Below are 20,097 nucleotides of genomic sequence, written 5' to 3'. Positions count from 1 at the left end.
TCTGCTCTCTTCTCCAGAGAAATAGCACACAACTACCAGTATGCCACACGTAACCATCCAGGCTTACTGGTACTGCTTGGGTAAGCCCAGACTTGGCCCTTTGTAATGCAGCATTCTCACCTAGCTGTTTGCTTGGGACATCAACAGTGCCACCTCTGAAACTGTATCGTCAAAAGCAGCAGTGTCCTTGTCAGAGCTGACAATACCCACCCCTACTCCAGACTTTAGTTTGTGATGAAAAGTGTCTGCTCATGAGGACACTCGGAAGAAGTGACCTGGCAAAAGGCAACCATGCTTGGGAGCAAGGGAGTTATTTGCAAAGAGAGATGAAATGCCCAGCTTCCCCATCCAGCCTAACATCAACACTTAAGTGGTTCTGCCAACATGAAAGTGAGGAAACTATGTTGCAGGGTAGACACAAGCAGCCAGGGACAAATGGATCAGGCTTGGATTTTATCTCTTTCTTTTTAAAGAACTATGTCAATTTCAGGTGCTTGAGGAACTACAGCATGTTTACTATCTGCAGCTCATCAAAAAGCTTGTCTGCTTTTCCTCAATTGCATCATCCAGTTTAATCCAAGATAACACATTCCCTTACCAATCTTGAGAGGAGTGAGCCTGTTGGGCTCATCCAAACCATGTGCACAGACCAAGGTTCAGAAGCAAATCACTGTACGCTAGCTGGACCATGGTAACTGATGACAACCGTGGGAAATACGTGGTAAAGCGTATTTTCAGTCTCAAAGTTGAAATGAGTATGTTTTAGCACACACCTGGGCTGGTTACTATACCATAGTAATCTGTTTACCAGCTGGACTCCAATGAGCAAATTCCTCCATTGCTCCATAAGATTTGAACTTTACAAAATTCCAGCACTCTCAGTTTACTTTAGTGGGATTAAATAACATGAATACCTTAAGCATTAATGTCTTCAAGCATTCAAGGCCCCATCCTCACTTAGATACAATAAAAATCCAAAGGTACTGAGGCCAAACATTTCTCTCAAGCCTACGACTACAGAATTGACTGCTACAGAACAGAAACTGTGCATTTTAACTGCTTTCCAGATTTAGGTAAAGACTTACCTTTTTTCTAGATCTTTGATTTTCTCCCTTAGAGGTGCAACAGCCTAAAATGAAGGAATGGTATTTAATCTTTGAATAGAACAAGATTCACATCACAAAACATGCATACAGGAAGTTACTTCAAAGCAAAAATCATGGCAGCCTCCTATGAAGACTTCACTGAAGACACTCCAAGAACCCTGCATCTTAAAGCAAGCTTTATTGTCAAAAAAGCCTTGAACACTTTTCAGCACAAATCAGATCACCTAGTATAGAGAAATCCCTTAGCTTATCACTGAAAATAAAACATCAAGGCTATAAGTACCACAGCCTTGTTGAGAAGAACATCCCATGTTATGACTCCTATTTGATAAATCGAAGTAACAAACAAGTGACTTGTCTGAGGTTGTCAAAGGCAATAACAGCACAACAGGACAGTCAGTAAAGCCTCAACTATTTAAATGGACAGCAGATGCACATACTTAAGAGTACACAGACACAGCAACAGAAGCATTAGCTCCAGTGCCAAGGCTATAATTCTCTCAGAACATGATATGCGAATGTAAAGAAACATCAAGTTTAAAAATCTAAGATACATTTCACATCATGATCTGAGGGTATATTTAGGCTTTTAAAAAAATATTAGAAGGAAATCTGTTTAAAAAATACAGCTCACCTACCAAGACTTCTGTTTGCATTTTCACTACTTTGAAACAAGAGAATCACTTAAGTCTGCATCAGTTTCAGGTTCTTTATCACAAGACCCAAATATCTAGCAGTCCAGCCAAATTTCAACAAGTCCCTGAACTCCTGTTTTTAAGTTTAACAAAACCTTGTCACAAAATTTACCATCTAAGGCCATATATAAGTTGAAAGCTATCAGAGGGTTATCACTTGAAATGGTACTATATAGCAACACAACACCAGCCACCATTAATTTGTTTTGTACAAATACTGCTGATTACAGCTAGAAAATTTGGGAACTTCATTGACTGAAATAAGCTGCATAGTCATGTTAAAAGGAAATACAGTATTGTCATTTATATTCATTAAATATCTAGCTCTGTGGAGCAGCAAATAGTTCTTGAAGCAGTTTTACTTATTCTGATAGGTCAAGATACTGTACTAGTAATGCTTTAGAAACAAGATCCAGAAATGCTCAACTTCTCAGTCCTTACGCTAACTCTGACCTACTCATTGAATTTCAAGTGTTTGACCATTCTTAAACAACTGGGATTTTCAGAATGCTTGTCGCAATATCTACCAGAATTGAAAAAAAAAGAAAAAAAAAAGAAAAAAAAGAGGAATGCAAGACACTAAGAACACAATCTTCCCACTGATTTTAAGCAATTTCAGGGGGCTTCTCGCTGTGTCCAGAGGAAAAACTGCTAAGTAAACCTGTTGGAATACAAGACACTAGGCAGACAGACTACACTAGTACAGTCACAGACACCTACACAAGGAGTAGATGGTATTGACCTCAAAGACTCTTGTATTTATTAAATTCTTTATTTTATTGTTATTAGATTGGAAGTCTAAAAACATCCTGAGAAAGGTCTGTTGCACACACTCTTAACATTTCACAAAAAACTGAGGTTGAAATGGAAATTCAGAGGTATTGGTACAGAAGTTCAGAAGCACTGGTGTGTTCAAAACCCATGTCCACTACAGAAATTGCTAGGACTTGTGCTTAAAGCACTAGTACTGCACACCATCCCAAATGATGAACACAGCTACCACTGCTCATTAATTAAGAGCAAAACAAAGCATTTTGGGGAAGTTTCAAATTTCTTATAAAACACTTACATATATGTAACATTTTATAAAGGTGATACAGGAAAAGAATGTGTATATCCTTCATTCGGCAACAAAAATGCAGTTCTCAGGAGGACCCTACCACAGTCTCTGCAGCAAATAAGCCAGAAGAGCTATTACTTTCAAGAAAGGTTTAAAGGAAATAAAGTAAAAAGATGAGTTGCCGATCTATGTTAGAAACTCCTATATTAGATCCTATGTTAGAAACACTATAGTGAAGAACAGTTCAAAAACTTGTGTACAGACACAAATACAATGCTTTGAATAGTTTTAGTGGAATGGAAAATAATGAGATAGAACTAAATACACCCTTTCAGTATGAAATGAGTGAAATGCGAGTCCTCAAAACGTAACAGACTACAACTATTAGCAAACCAACCTCCTCTATTTTACTTTCCACCTTCTGATCCCCATTTTCTTGAAGAGACCTGTTGGCAAGAAGAGAAAAAACATAATCTATACCTAAACAACAGTTGCTCCACAGAACCTGCATCATGCGTTTCTTGTTAAAACACTATCTTCAAAGCACCCCAAGCTAGTATTATTTCAAAAACATACTCAGAGCATATGAAAGTGGATGGTCCCATTCCCACGGAAATCAGCTAGCCCTCGTCACTAACTTTGGCAGAAACTGAACCAAGCCCACAAGAAAGATTAACAACAATAAAAATGACATTAATTTTACAGAGAAAATTAACTTCATTGTAGAAAAGTGTCTAATCACTACACTGTAGCTGTAGTATCAATCAAAAAGAGAGGACTAATGTATCTAGTTTTGACTTTGAACTTCTCCAAACCCAAGGGAAAAAAACCTCTTCTACTGAAAGTTGTCTTAAGCGACCACATAATGGGCAATATTGACTTCTGACACAAATGCTACTCTTGTGAAATGAAGCCAAGAATTAAGGACGTCAAGGTAACTTGTGAAAACAGAGTACTGTCTAAGAAGCTGGTGTCTTGCACAAATCTGTGTAGTCTTATTTAGCATCTAATTGTGTAAAGTACCTTGATCAGTTGTGTTCATTCCTTGAGTAAACTTCTACAAGCACAGAATACATATACAATTTTCCTTAGATTCGTAATTCTTTTTTTCAATTAAACCTTCTGAAAGGGGAATTATTTATCTTTCAGTAATAATTTTTTGCATACTAGAGGATTCATGGGTATCCAACATAAAATAGAGTTATTTCAAATAAAACAGAGCTCCTTTACTTGAGACCTGAAGTCATTACACCCAGGGAAACAGAAGATCCTTTCTTAAGCAGATATACATATGCCACACAGTTAGAAGTTAGAGCAATGATTCCTTTCATATCCCTCTGTATAATTCTTACTAAAAAGTCAGTTCAAAGAAGCAGAATCAAAAATATTATTGATCAGATTAGCTTTTGTTGTATCAGTAAAGAGTGCAATAAGTTCCTACACTAAGACACACTGACCCTGAACCACCTTTTCAGAACTAATTGTAATTTACTGTAATAGTGGCAAATAAAATCCCTTTGGTTAATACAGCACAAAACAATAGTAAGTAATTCCTGTGAATTCTTCAGATGATTTCCCAAATAACAGAAATTGTAAAAAAGCTCTGCAAACGATCTGTGGAATACATAGCCTTTCCCCTCTGCTAAATGAGCAAAGAAAATTTGGAAAACCCCTCAAAAATGGTTCCTACTATTGTTTATTCACAAATCCTGGAACCTAAGGACTGGCACTCTGCAGTTTAGCTTTTAATGAGCTCTTCCTCCTAACAAAGACAATCTTATTGGCTGAGGACTAACATCAGACATTCAGAAATAAAGCCTTCCCCTATAGCTCTGTAAGAGACACCTCAAATAAGAAGTCAGATGCAGCTAATAGTAGAAGTTGCAAGGACACCTTATCAAGGAATGAACACACTGGATCCCCATGTCCACCTGCCCTCCTCAAACCCCTCTCTGAGGTTCTTGACTTCCTTCAGAAATGCTCAGCTGCCATAGTTTGCTGGTCACGATAACGTGGTAATCTAAATGATATCTCCATCTGGAAGCCAGGCTGCTCAGCAGCTGTTTGCCTAACAGCTGAACACTTTGTGGCAAGGGTGGGAAACTCCAAGAGGAGTAAAATGGACAGCTTGGGACAGGAACAAATCCCAGGATAAGCTGCCCTGGGTGAATCAGAGCCCAGAAGAAATTGAGCATTTCTCTTACTTTGCTTCAAACTTTCTTTACACTGTGCTGCTAAGATTGGCAACAGACTATCGAACTCCTTTACCAGCAAAACTACATGGTGAAATATTTTGTCCTCTATGCAAAAAGACTTAGTTGTAAGGAACAGACTGTCTCCATATTCTCTTCACTTTCTTTTTCAGCCTCATCTTCCTGGTGCATTTTCCCAAAGGACAAACACTCACATGCAAGCAGAGGTGCTTTAAAAATCCACATTTTGCATGCGCGTGCTATGCCTTCCTATTTCTAAGGGCAAAAATTCTAGCAGACAGTGCAGGATTTATTTTGCTTTTCAGCAGTTAAAAAACATCAAATTCCCTCCCTGTTAATTGTGGAGGAGCAAAAAACCTCAAAACCACATTTCTAATTCTAGGTATAGAAACTTACTTATGGCAAATAGTGGAGAATCTGCTGCTCTTCAATGTTTATGCCTGTATTGTCACTCAGTCAGATCTGTACTGAGGAAAAGTAGAATCCAATCTTATGTGCCCAGCTATGCTAACCAATTTCCCCAAAATCCAAAATAGTGAGATGCATTTGTGTAAAAAAAGGAAGATGCTGAAGTGTAAGATCCTGGGTGAGATTTGCAGTAGACATGCAACCCTTTTTGAGACTGAACACTTTATATTTAAAAAATGACATCAGCTGCTTAGCAACCATCCAAACAACAGTGTGAGCAGTTACTGTTCTGTCTGCTCCCTACCTGATATACAGTGATATGTGCTGATGTGAAAAGGTAAGCTAATTTTACTTCAGATAAGAATATTCAATAAAAAAATTAGATACATTACCTCATATGGACAAAGTTTCCCCATACAGCTAGAAAATAAGAAGAGAGAGAACATTACAGTCTCATGTATCAGTACATTAAGTAATTTTCCTACAATCACCAGAAGGAATTTAAAACAATGTTAAATAGCTTAATCACAAATTGCCTAAAGTTTCACACATGATATATACACACACCCCCAAGTGACTAGAACACTGTTTAAGAGTATGGCAGGAATTCTGATAAAATTACACCAGACTATAAAAAAAATTAGGAAAATACAGTAATTAAATAAAAAAGGACCAGACTTACTGCAGTGCACACCAGTAAATGAGCAGATACACTTATTATCCCCACACTACATTACATAAACAAACTGTACAAGGATTCTGTGAACTACCATTTGTCACTGCACACAGATTAAACAAACCACAACTCTGGACTTAGTAGGGATACTGGAAAAAATGGCAAGAGCAAGACAGGAGTCCTGCAGACCTGAGCCACACAAATTGGGAACTGCAGACTGACATGAGTAAAAAGACTGGCCACCAACAGGTGATAGCTGAACCATTCCAAAGAGATGCCACAAGAGACCTGCATTAAAGGTAGCAAGTACTTGTGCACATATGCGTTCTCTCTCTAAACACACGTATATTGTGATGCAGACACAACATACACCTAAGCAATATAACCAAATGCCTCACTAAGCAAACAAAGCTCATTATTACACTTTGTATGGATAAAAGTTTTACGGAAGACAAACTGCAGTACAAAACAGCACAGTGAACATGTATCAGCTGTGTTCACAAAAAGATTCAGCTGCCCAATTTATTTCCTACTAGAAAAAAAAATATCTGAAACTGTTCAGGGTTTAAGTGATTACACAAAAACTATCAGAACACGGATTTTCCTTTTAACTTTCAACTAGAACACAGAATGTAGTTTGAAGTGAAAAACCAAGGAGCCGTAAACCAGGCTACACACAGAGCTAACAACTTCAGGCTGTCAAGACAAACGAGGTTAATACGGAACAGTTACGTAAGGGACTCTGCAATAAGCAACACAGGAAATATATCCCCAGTATCTCCAGAAAATCATTCTGCAATTGCTCTTTAACAGACAAGGCTCAACCTAAGGATCCAACTCCTACCGGATCTTAAGAAGGAGTAGCACCCTATATGCAATATTAACATACACACAGAAAGCTTCTGAAGTGTCCTGAGCTTTTGTAAGCTGCGTTTCAGGTCTCAAGTAGCAGCTAACGAAGTATTTTGCTTACATTCAGGCTTTGCACATACATTTTCATGATTATTACTTACTGATCTCAAGCAGACAATGTGGTGTTACAGAAACAAGAAAAAAAAAAAAAAATGTGGCTACAGGCACATTCCAGGCAAGAGAAGAAAGGAAGCATACTCAATAAAGAGGCGTAGGGAGGATGTGAGTGAGGATACAGTAACGCTGTTGCTGCTAGGACGGCAAAGCTACTGCACTTTTTTTAACTACTAAGTGCTGATCAGTAATTCAAAGAGTAAGTCAAATTAATCCACGACAGACTACCAGGCAAACTGTAGGAGGGCACTGTGATACCTGTGGTGTATCATAAAACCTCTGTTGTCTTCTGGGGAAAAAGATACAGGAAGCTTTATATTAGAACAGAATATCAATAAAATCCAACTGAATTAAAAAAACCACTGTGGATTTTATGTTAATTAGATACAGTAAATTCTCTGGGGGAAAAAAGGATACAGTGTTGAGCACGAGGTGAAATTCAAGTTATTTACCCTCTGGCTAGGATTTTAGAATTATTTATGATAACATTAATGGAAAAACACTTTTTTTTTTTTTAGTGAATGATGACCAACTGGTAACTACAGGTACAGAATTCTCAAGTTACATATTACTCTGCTATACTTAAAATCAGTTATTTTTCTGGGCTACAGAAACCTATACAAATAACGTAATGTATTGTTTACACAGTGGCAGGAAACATCTGGGCTTAGTTCGTGAAGCATGAATCCCTTTAAAAAAAAAAAAGAGTTGCCAGCTGCACCACAAATACCACCCTGCCAGTTCTGTTGCAAAGACAGTGTAGCTACATTGCATACAAGAAACTTCCTAAAGTTTCCTAAAGTCTTCCTAAAGAAAACACGTTAATTGTGTGTGTTCAGCGTCCACAGCAGGGAAGGGGAGCTCAGAAAGCCATTTGTGTATTTCCAGAAACACTATGCTTGATATCCCAGTTCTGTAGGAATAAATGACCTTCCATTAAACTTTTAGGAAATGTATTTTTGTACATTGAAGGGAAAAAAAAAAAAAAAAGAAACTGCAAAACTAACCACGTAGGAAATACCACACAGAGGGATCTGAAGAACCCTAAAGTCAGTCTTGCATGGAGGGAGGTGCCACAGAAACGTGCTTGAGCATACTGCCCTTACAAAGGATTCTGAATGCACAATTCTAAGGAGGATCTCTTTGGCTACTGTGTGTTCATATACAGCTTACGTTCAAGGCTGAAGGGATCAGAGGTAAGGTTTTGCACTACAACGGAATTAAGGCTTTGTTGGTTTTTTTTCTAAATTAATATCACAACTGTTTATATAACGGACTTACACAGCTGCAGAACCAGCAGTATAACTATGGCTTACAGAGGACTTCCTTGACTTGTTGCAACCTTGTCCTAAAGGTTATGTCAAGATGAGTTTGACATTCAGGCAAGAATGTGGAAACATATTAAGGCAAGTGAGTCCAAATACACATGCAGAATGATGCAGATATACAAGCTTAAATCCAAGATGAAAACTCTCATGGGCACCATAAAACCCCTTGACAGGCCCACCAAGTTCAAGCACCAAAAGCTGCAGATAGTAGATGGTTAAAAAAAACCTTCTATACCAGCAAGAAGGCAGGTAAGAATCAGGCACTACATGCAAATCCAGTTTTCAAAAGTATCAGGCTCCTAACAGACCCAATCTGAGCAAATGCACCTCACTGTAAAAGCCAATCTTAAAAATATACAATTAAAAAAAATGCCAACTCTAAAGCCAAATCTCTTAAGCCAAGAGGTATTCATCCAGGATAACAGTCCTATGCCAGTTCTCAAACCTTAGAGATTCAACACCCTCACACCCCACAGCCACACACAGTAAATACTCTATGAAAAACTTCTATTCATCAAACCAGAGCGCATTCATGGCCAGAAAGTCTACCTGCCAGCTACTGAAACTCTATCCAAGGGAAGAATTCATGATTAATTGGATTAGACAGACAGGAGCATGACTTGTAACCAAACAGTTAAGACACTCACCTACAAGAGAAAAGAAACAGAGATTCTGCTTATTTTCTCAAAGACTATTTGTAAACCTCACCTACAGACTGATTAAAGTGATAATAAATTGCCATTAGGAAGAGATCAGAACATCTGGATTGTTCCGAGATGCATGAAAACCTGGATTAATGGCCTGTAAGTGTAAGGTATAGTCCCATTTTTACTTTTATCTGTTCTGGGATGTTTTCCCCTCTCTGCATCCCTTCCATAAAATAATGACAGCAGTAATTTTTATTGCAGTGTTTTTGCAAGGATTAATTGCAAGTGCCGTGAAGATTAAAAATACATTAGAGGCATTAATCACTCCCACAGCCATTGCACTTTAAAGCGACAGCTTCCAGCAAAGAGGAATGACATGACTTAGATGAAGCAATAAAGAGCTGTACTTCTAGAAAAGAGAAGATCTGTTTCTTAAAGCCTTAATCACAGTATTGTTCACTCAGGGTTTTCAGAAAACCCCAATCCTCTTTGTTTGGTTTGTTTTTTAACCCTCCGGCCTCTAAGAGATAAAGCTGTAACCATTTGGCAAGCACAGCGTTACAGTAAAATTGTTGTGGATTTCCAACACTTCTCAAAACTGCCTTAAACAAAAGCCAGTCAGTCACAGCTGAATACAGAATGGTTTTCTTTCTACTGAATACACTTATATTCCTGGAAATTTAAGGGTTTGATTATTCTTTCTAGAGAAGACCCTTTCTGAAATTGTGGCAGATGCAGCGTAGTACAATGACCAGGCTACTTTGAGCAAAGGAATATTCCAAGAGCTATCCTTTGGGTACAAACCAGCTCTGCTTACATGCAGTAAAAAAAAACAAACACAAAATCCGTTAAGTCACACTTGAAAAAGTACAGCAGAATTTGCAAGCAATTTGCTGTTGAGCATGCACTATTAAATGGACATTTCCCTATCTACTGTAGTCATACTTCTAGCTCTGACCAGCTGTACTTCAACAGCAAGCAAGAGTTATTCTTCCAGATCCTCAGAATATAGGAACAGAATGTACATTTCCACCTGAATATCCTTTGAGTTTGTCATCTCCAATAATTCGTAGGTTTCTGTAAAACACAGATTACTACTCTGAGAACCTTGCATGCCTTAATTAACCCCCATCCACAACAGGCTAGGAAACCAGAAAAATAACAGACAATCTGAACATGGGGAAAAAACAGAATCTCAAAGAAGTCTGCGCCTTCACCCCAGGATGATCCCTCCTCTCCAGGTCTCTCTAAATAACATCAAAATCAAGTCATTTACCATTACTGCCTTGTGACAGTCATTACTCATAATCCAAAATTATTAGTGACAATATTATTTTATCATCACATGCATTTTAAAATGGATGTTTTAAAAAGCAAGACCATCATACGTATAGAGATCCAACTGTACAAAAAACAGATGTAATCTCTTTCAAAACCATTTTCTTTCCCAATGGCTTTGTTTGCATTTTCAAGACACTCAATTAAAGAAACTTTTACACAAACTTTTGTCTGACTGAGCTGAAAACACAGGACTTTTCCCCTTTACTGCCCTCCTTATAACCTCTGCTCCTCAGAATAAGAGTACAAGATGATGTTCATCTCAAACAGATCTCACCATAAACAGACATGAGCATGCAGGAACAACATGAACTAATATACGGTTGTAACTTGAACATCTACAGCAAAATCGTTAAGGTCTGAATGTCCAGAGTTAATTGCTTCAGCCAAACTTCCTATTTCAGAGACATGCAATGTCATTCAAAAGAGTTTTTTTCCCCTTAAATATGACCTCCATAGTCACTCAGCAGCTTCAGTCTACCACCAGAAATAAGTTTTTTGTCTCTAGAGGAAAAGTTTACAAAAAGGATTAAGTAGGCAAAAGGAGCTCCTAAAATGCTTATTTTTACAGATGCATTAAAGTCTTACTTTAATTCTTTTGCAGATCTCAATTAGATATATAATAATGTAAAGAAAACTATAATTTACTTCAGGAAACTTATTTCCCACACAATGTCCTTGTCACTAAATTGGAGAGATACGAGTTTGATGGATGGACTACTCAGTGGATAAGGAACTGGCTGGGTGGCCATATCCAAAGAATTGTGGTCAATGGCTCAATGTCCAAAGGGAGGTCAGTAAAAAGTGGTCTCTCAGGGGTCTGTACTAGGACCTGTACTGCTCAGTATCTTTATTAATGACACACAGTGTGATTGAGCGCACCCTCAGCAAGTTTGCAGATGATACTGAGCTGAGCAGTGCCACTGACGGCAGGGATGCCACCCAGAGGGACCCTGACAGCTTACAGAGCAGGCAAATATGAACTTCATGAAGTTCAACAAGGCCAAGTGCAAGATCCTGCACCTGGGTCAGGCAATCACCACTATCAATACAGACTGGGTTACCAATGGATTGAGAGCAGCCCTGAGGAGGACTTGGGGGTACTGGTGCAGGAAAAGTTGGATGTGAGCCAGCACTGGGCAAAAAGCCCAGAAAGCCAACCGTATCCTGGGCTGCATCAAAAGAAATGTGGGCAGCAGGTCAAGGGAGGTGATTCCACCCGTCTACTGTGCTCTCATGAGACCCCACCTGCAGTACTCTATTCAGCTCTGGGGCCCCCAGCATAAGAAGGATCAGCTTGCTGGAGCGGGTCCAGAGGAGAGCCACAAAAATTATCAGAGGGCTGGAGCACCTCTCCTACGAAGACAGGCTTAGAGAGTTGGGGTTGCTCAGTCTGAAGAAAAGGCTCCAGGGAGACCTTACTGTGGCCTTTCAGTACTTAAAGGGGGCATGTAAGAATGATGAAGATAAAATTTTTACTACATCCTGTAGTGGCAGGAAAAGGGGGAATGGTTTTAACCTGAAAGAGAGTAGGTTTAAATAAGATACAAGGAAGCAATTATTTATTATGAGCGGTGAAACACTGGAACAGGTTGCCCAGAGAAGTGAGTTCCCCATCCCTGGAAGCATTCAAGGTCAGGTTGGATAGGGCTCTGAGCAACCTGATCTTGTGAAAGATGTTTGGGCCCATGGCAAGGGGACTGCTCTAAATGAATTTTAAAGGTCCCTTCCAACACAAACCACAAACCATTCTTTGATTTTGCCAATGCATTTCAAACTGCATTTCACAGTCTAGATTCCATAATAATAAAAAACCCTCAATTGTATCCTATCTGTAATTCCAGTTTGTTAATTTGCTTTAGAAAATCATTATACTGATGAGAGTATGTTGCAAAATTAGTGGAGATAACATACAATTACTTATCATAACTTTGTGTTACAGAACGTCACCTTCCGTACAATCATTTGAACATTAAAAAAATTCGAAAAAAATATCTACTTCTCTGGTATGTTGATATGGATTTCTATATGGCAAGTAGTTCTTTCTGTTGTATCTCCTAAACTGACTTCTTGTTCAACAGTAGAGTTCCTGCCCCAAATAAAAGACAGCAGATAACAACTGTAGCTTTTCCCACGTGGGAAGTACCCTAGATACCAGGATACAGGGTTTTCTGAAGTGGAAGATGCTCTCTCTTCAACTTGGGTAACATGACTACTCTATGTCAATCCCTCAGCTAGTCATCACCCAGCAAAACAAAAGCAATATAGTCACCAAGACCTTTTCTGTATCTCCTCTTAAAGAACACATACTGAAACTTTGGCAAACAAATACACTTCTACAGCTATGAGATATCACATTATGCCATTTTTATTTCTTTACAGGGGTTAACAAAGCTTCGTACTGGATGGGAAGCTAACCATGAATCCTTATTTTAACAGTTCAGTTAGCATCATCACTTCATGACTGAATTCTATTCTTCGTTTCCCTGATGGCAAATTCTTTCCAACTCTTCTGTTAAGTCTTTTTTCCAGTTCTATGTTCAGTGTTTCTACTCCTTCCTGTCTCATACCTTTAGCATATAATTCTTTACCACTACTCACCCACTTTTGTCTACGCTTTGTATTTTGACAGAAGTGAAGGTAACACACTCCAACTGTCAGTTATTACAAACAGAAAAAAAAATCCAGAATTTACAACAAAAAATAAGAACACACATAACTCATCACAGTTATGGAGTTCCAAAGAGGAACTTTCACTTTTCCTGACCACCTATATTTGAGTGTGCTTGGACATCATAAAATGTTCTAGCTTTGAATTTACTGTCTTGAAACAACAAAGGGGTTTGCAAATACATTGACTGCCTACAAAAGGTTTGAATTCCCAAGGGAGACAACAGAAGGACTTTCAGCTATACCTAACTGGAGTACTAAGTAATAACTGCATTCTGAATTGGATTAAAATTATTTTGGCAATGTGAAAGCTAAGCAATCTAAACTGCTAACATCTCTGTGTCCCCTTTTCACTTAGTCATAGAGAAAGAACTGAAAACCCTAAGTGTCTTTTCTTAAACAGCAGCAGATGATGGAAAATACTCTATGGAATTACCTCTATCTCCACATAAATCTGATCTACATAATTCAAAAATGTACAAAAATTGTTAGAAAAGCATTTTCTCCCCTTGCTTTAATGCAACATGAAAGGTTAAAGAAACCAGCAGAAACCTTCTAAGCCAACAGACCTGTATATGCTGCTGTTAGGGCCACACACCTCCCTGTTTCAAGTGAAGGAAAAAAGAAACCAGCAGAACTATTACCTCAACAACTAGAATACATCGTATGCAGTTTTAAAAATCATGACTTCTCCAATCTAGATGGCAGTGCTGTTTTTTCAAATTACTTAAAAAAAAAAAAGGGGGGGGGGGGGCGTTTGCACGGGGGAGCACCTGCACAGGGGCATTGTCATCTTTAATTTAGCTCTTGACCTTCCCTTTGTTTCCCAGACATGGCTAGCAAAATAGTGGGACATTTTTCAAGAAACTCAGGGAGGCACAGAATATTCCACACTCCCAAGACAATGATGATACAGCAGCATGCACGTCAAACCCCAGAAACTGAGCAGTCAACCAAGGTAACATGACTCAAATCAGGGTCAATTACTTTCAGCATTTTAAGTTTGTTTACTGCCAAGATTGTTTGCAGCAGACTCGCAGCATGCTCCAATGGTCAGCACTGTAACTGAAACAAACTCACTTCTCCCAGTTGCCTTTTACAAACCTCTTCAGATGGTGCAGCAACCCCCACCTCTCCCTCCCTAGCGTCCACAAATGAGAAGTTGAAAACTACCAGTTTCAACTAAACTCTGCTTTGGTCAAACAACCTTACATAAAAGAAACAATCAATATAAATGATAAGGAAACATCTCCTCTTTGCAAAAAAAACAGAGGAAATAAGATGAAAGTTCAAAGAGCGTTTGCCCTTGAGTGGAATAATGACAGGACCACCTCCTGTGGCCCATGCCACAGAACAGGTAAATACTAAGGTAAAATATTAAAAGCCAAATACTAAACACAAAAATTAAATGGAGATAAACTGGGAACAGTAAGGGTGAATTTCTCTAGGACGCCAAAAAATTGGTTTAAAACATCATGGCTAGCAAAGCAGCGTTGGGAGTCCATCTATTCCCGATACACTCAACTGAAGCATGAACCAATTTTCATAAGCTACACAGCCATGGCTAGTTGGAAGCCTGGTGAGCAGGGAACTGGAAGCTGTTGAAGACAGTAAACGTATTTGCATAAAGCCACAGATGAAAGGCAGCTCTGCAGGACATGAAGCTAGCAAACAAATGTTTTTGGTTCTTTTCATGAAGAATCCATGGCATGCTGACACAAAAAGCAGGCGAGCCTGATGGCACATCAGACCATTTCTAACTCTTCCATGGTCAGTCAATCCTGTTGTCTAGTTGTAAAACAGCTGGGGAACGAAGATTTGTGGTATTCTCCACAGCAGTGCTGAACAATTTTCAGAGAACTAGCCTGAAGCAATAGGAGACACCACAAACTCACAGCTACTTTTCTATTATGAAAAGTGAAAGTAAAAGCTTACAGAACGCAACAGTAAGAGAATTTAACCTTTGTTTTGAACACCTGCAAGACAAGTAACATACAAGGGGCTGGTAAGATTCAAACCAAAAAGCATAGTCACACCTTGATATTTTGAGAAAAAGTGTATGACATTCTTCCTAGCTGATGTAAATCTGACAAAAATACAGCTAACCTTGTAAAACAAAGGATAACAAACTATGGAAACTAACAATGCTGGGAGAAGACAAGCCACTATACTGCAGGATGTACTTCTCTCCCATCATTTTGACATTTTAAGTTGTTTCAGTAGCTCTGCTGTAAATTATCGTATAAAGGTAACGAGAGCTTAAGCTTCGATCTCATGACAGCACCTTAGTGATCCCTCTTTTTTCCCCCTTGGAAAAGGAACGAGGGAACTGACATACTTCCTGAGAACTATGTGAGCTACAAATGAGCAGAGAACTGTTCTACCTCACCAGAAATAGAGCTCTCAACTTTATTTTCATGAAGAACGTGCAACTTCCTTGTTACAAAAATACAGCAGCAGATTATTTACATTAGCATCAAGTTTAAAGCAAACCATGCAGATTGATGAGCTCTAGTCTTCAAATCATGGCTACAAGATTTTACAGGGTATTTCCAACAACTTAAATAAGGTTCTGTTTCTACAAAGACCTCACTGAAGGATTCCATATAAAGCTGAATAAACATTTAAAACTTCAGAGGGAGTAAGTTTAAGGTGTCTAATGTATCAACATACCAAGCCGCGAACAGGTGGGCTCTTTAAAAAGAAAACTCTCGGCTTGCATGTAAGTTATTCATACTGCGGTGACACTGCATTTATATTTTTTTAACAGCATCTATTTCATTGCTTGCTGTCTTATGATCTGTCTACGTTTCTCATTATAGACAACAAAAATCAATTAAACCCACTTCACTTTTGTTTATAATCACCTCATGCTCTTAAGCTGTCATTTCACAACAGCTTCAAGATGATGCAAGTGCAGACCATGACTGAAAAGATTTGTTTCAGTTCACCCACACATGCTCCCTTGCTTCTTTGCTTCGTGCTTGCACTCCTGTACTATCTTGCTGTGTATTAAATCAGAGAAAAGTTGTAGCAGATTTTGTCCCTTTAAAAGGGCAATGAAAATTCAACCTTCCCACTATATGTAGTGCAGTACAGCCACGCAATGTCCACAGAAGGAGACAGCACTGCAAGTGAATCAACTAAGCCAATTCTGAAAATTTTTTTTTAAAAATATATTGAGTAGCATTTATCAGACCACAGTGTGATTCAGACAGCTCACTAGCTGCACTATCTCCAGATCTGTCACTTGGGCAATGGGGAACAAAACCATCCCTTTCACCTACAGCCTACAGATAAGTAGTTTAACTGTTCACTTCAGTTTTTCCAGGGAACTGTTGCTTAAGTTACTGCAGCTTTTAACTGCCTGCTGCATAGAAATGTTCCTTTTGGGTTCTATTTTTATATACACAAACTATGCATAGCACACTGTTTAAAGTGAAAAATTTTTTATTTTTTTTTATTTAAAAGAAAATAGATTTACAGGAATGAGACATCAAATATTAATTAATTCAAACCCCGAAGTAAAGTAAGGATCCTTCTTATGCTAAGTGCCACTAGGGAAACCAGTGAAGTCCATAAAAAGGTGTTCTAGGTATCTTTAACACAATCCTGGCTGTGCACCTCATATCACAGCGGTACTTTGACTAAAGTCAAAAAGACTCTTCAGGTGAGACACTAACTGCAGACCTGCAAATGATGGCAATGCTGCCAACAGCACTCCCAGCTGCCTGTTTCAACACTGCAATGCCTCCTCAGCTGGGCCAAAACAGCTGTCTGAATTAACACCCGTACTGCCAAATGGTTATAACCTGAAAAGATCATCATCATCCAGACCAGTTCCTTTACCTGGTGTATACCACAGAAATTTCAGCTCTTGTACATGGTGGATGCTGGCAGGAAATGGGAGATGGGGAGCAGGGATGTCTAAGCCAGCTGAGCCATCCAACACCTTGTGCTGTGAAACTACCAAGAAAGCCACTCAATCAATGACTCTTAAGAGTGAGATGGCAGAGAGCCTTCCAACCCACTGTAATAAGCTTTTCCTCTAGTTTGCAAACTCTCACAGAGAAGTTCATCAGGCACATTTGTAACAAATTTGCATTCAAAAGCAGAAGCTTTTTTATGAAATAAGACACTTTTCAAAAAGATACTCTCTAAACAGTCTCTCTGAGTTTCACATACAAACTGACAAAATGGCACTGTCAAAAATGTCCTATCTCCTAGTTCATAAAAAAATAATGTACTTGCCAAGAATTTCATTCCCTGTAACACAGCATGCTCCAAATCTGACTCCCCATGTACAAATGTTGAATGCCAATTCAAGGAAAGGAGGTGCACAGCCTGAAAACACTTAGTCATTTGGAGAGTACTTAAGAAAGAAGGAATGTAAGAAGTGCCAGCACGTACACCTACGCCAGCAGCTCAGTTTTCTCAGATTCTATGCTATTTTAGTCTGGCATTATCTAACTGCAACCAGAGCACAGTGATGATTCAGTAATATTGCAAGTACGCTTTTAGGATAGGGGATTGGGATCACAATCACTTTCATAGAAAAGAAAACAAAAAACAGTCTCGCTAGAATCTATTAGATCAGTGGTCTGCTAGCATATCATACTATATTGAAGACACCAGAGACATAATTAACAATTCCACTATTTTTGACCACTAGTCAAAAGATTGAAAAGGACAGCAACCTGACATGTTAGACATGCAAAAAAATTACTCCCATCAGACACCAACCTATTCCTTTTTCAAGCTACTTTTTGCCACACTGATCTGCAGTCCCTGTCCTGCCCCATCTTCTCTGAATCCAAAAGAACAACCAGAAACAAGCGGTGAGAAGACTTCTAAGACTTACAGCCCAGCCAGCAAAAAACATATGGCAGTTCTTCCCTTCCTTAAGACTAGCTTTTACTCACAAAGCTAGAAAGCAAACACCAGCTACTGTCCATAGAATCTAAAGTCCCAATGACCATGTCAATTGCCACTCAACTCCAGTGTTTTCACAGCAGCCTATTGATTTTGTTTTCAAAACTAAGTATCTTTTTTGACGAAAGATCAAGCCTTTTCAAAATAAGAACAGACATTAAGCTGTCCCTGCTTCAGTATGTTGGGACCTGAAGTCACTTGGATAAACAAACTGTCCTAAGAGCCAGAGCTGGCACACAACTTCAACAATAACAGCAGTAATGAAGTCCTGCAAAATACAGTAACATATGGTAGTAAAGGGAATTCTTATGTCATGGTTCTGGGGTAGGAAACACCACCCCTTCTGCCAAATTACTTGAGCTGTAGCTTTCCACCCTCCCAACCACAAAGGGAGAATACAAATCCGATGCTCCCACCCATCCCCGAAGCTAGCTCACCTATATGTGTTTTGAAGCACCAAGAGAATCACTGGTCCCTAGCTAAGCTGACACGGCATCAAAGATCCTTCCTCATGATATGCCATCTACATAAAGTCTCCCTAAGCCTAAAACCAAAACAGGTGGACATAAAGTAAAGTGAATACAAAAAATGCAACAGAAAAATCTGGACGAGAAAGGGCAGAGCGCTGACAGGACAGCGTTATAAAACTGAAGCCATAAACATCCCTGTCAGTGGTTATTCTAAGATTTTCCCAAACACCTCTCTGCCTCTCTTCAGGCTCTTAAGACTCCAGCTACGTGCTGAGCTAATAAACAAACAATCCAACATTTATTTAACCCTAAAGGCCGTCGGAGGATTTTACAGAAACCAGACACGACGCCCGCCCTGGAAAACTTCCCCACAGGCTCGCCTCACGCAGCCCCCAGGTTAAGATCAAGGCGGACAAAGAGCGGTCTGAGGCGGCTGCGTAAACACTCACTCCTTGAGCCACGTCTCCCTCCCACGGCTCCCCCTCGGCCTCCCTGCCCAGGCGGCCCACCCCACCCCACCGCCCAGGCAGCACGCCCGCCCGCCGGCTCCGCTTCACGCCCGGGGCTCGGCCCGAAGGCCGGCCGCCTGCCGCACGGCGCCGCCGGGCCCCGAGACACGCTTCCCGCGGGGCACCGAGGGGAAGCGCGGCCGCCTGCCCCCGGAGGAAGCCGCCCGCGGCGGGCGCCCCCAAGGCCGCCGAGGGGACATGGGGTGTCCCCCCCGCAAGCTCTCGGGGCGGGGCAAGGGGAAGATGCCCCACGGGCACCCCCGGCACGGCCCGCCCGGTCCCAGCGGCGGCCCCGCGGGCCCCTCCGCCACGGCCTACCCGGCTGCCCGCCGGACTTGGGAAAGTTTCAGCAGGGAGGGGAGAGGGAGGAAGCCCCCAGCCCCGCTGCCCAGAGACGCGGGGGAGACCCCTTCCCCGCCGCGGCAGGAGCAGCAACCGGGCAGCGCAACGGGGCGCGGGAGGAACTGCTGCCGCCGCCGCCACCGCCAGCTCCTCCTCCTCCTTCCTGCCGGCGGCGGAGGGCACGGGGGACCGGGGGCGCGCGGGCAACGAACGGCCGGACCGGAGCCGCCCCCACCCCCGCTCACTCACAGGCGACATAGGCGACGAAGGCGAGCCCCATGAGCAGCTTCATCCTCCTCCGGTTGATGGCGGTCAACAGGCGCAGCAGCGGCCCCTTGCTCACCATGCCCAGCGGCAGCGGCACGCAGCGCCGGGCGCCTGCACGGCCGGCCACGCCACCGGGCTCGCGCGCGCGCGGCCACCCACCGCTCGGCTGCGCTCGGCTCCCCCCCCGGGCACCGCCCGCGCAGGCGCAGCAGCGCCGCCCGCCCGCTCGCTCCCCGCCCCCGCTGTGGATGCGGGCGGCGGCCGAACGGCGGCCGGAGCGGTGGCGGCGCAGCGTGGCGCATGCGCGGGGCCCTTCCCGCCTCCGGGGCGGGGGGGCTGCAGTGAGGCGAGGCCAGACCAGGCGCGGCCGTGGTGCCGCGGGGTCCGTCCGTCCGTCCTTCCTCGCTAAC

The 20,097-nt window shown here is 41.2% G+C and overlaps 1 protein-coding gene across 1 annotated transcript in view; it reads right to left on the bottom strand.

Annotated features, from left to right (window-relative positions):
• UXS1 (UDP-glucuronate decarboxylase 1) overlaps positions 1-19,889 on the bottom strand; it is a 63,553-nt gene extending 43,664 nt beyond the window's left edge. Inside the window, exons 1-4 of the mRNA XM_055702198.1 lie at positions 19,670-19,889; positions 5,875-5,902; positions 3,259-3,307; positions 1,086-1,129 (exon numbers count right to left, since the gene is read on the bottom strand). Coding sequence (XP_055558173.1) covers positions 1,086-1,129; positions 3,259-3,307; positions 5,875-5,902; positions 19,670-19,766 — 218 coding nt within the window. The 5' untranslated portion in view covers positions 19,767-19,889. The remainder of the gene's footprint in view (positions 1-1,085; positions 1,130-3,258; positions 3,308-5,874; positions 5,903-19,669) is intronic.
• Between the last annotated feature and the right edge of the window lie 208 nt (positions 19,890-20,097).

Source organism: Falco cherrug, chromosome 2, assembly GCF_023634085.1.
Source record: "Falco cherrug isolate bFalChe1 chromosome 2, bFalChe1.pri, whole genome shotgun sequence".
NCBI classification, from domain to species: domain Eukaryota; kingdom Metazoa; phylum Chordata; class Aves; order Falconiformes; family Falconidae; genus Falco; species Falco cherrug.
Note: the sequence above shows the minus strand (reverse complement) of the source record. Positions and strands in the feature narration are given on the sequence as shown.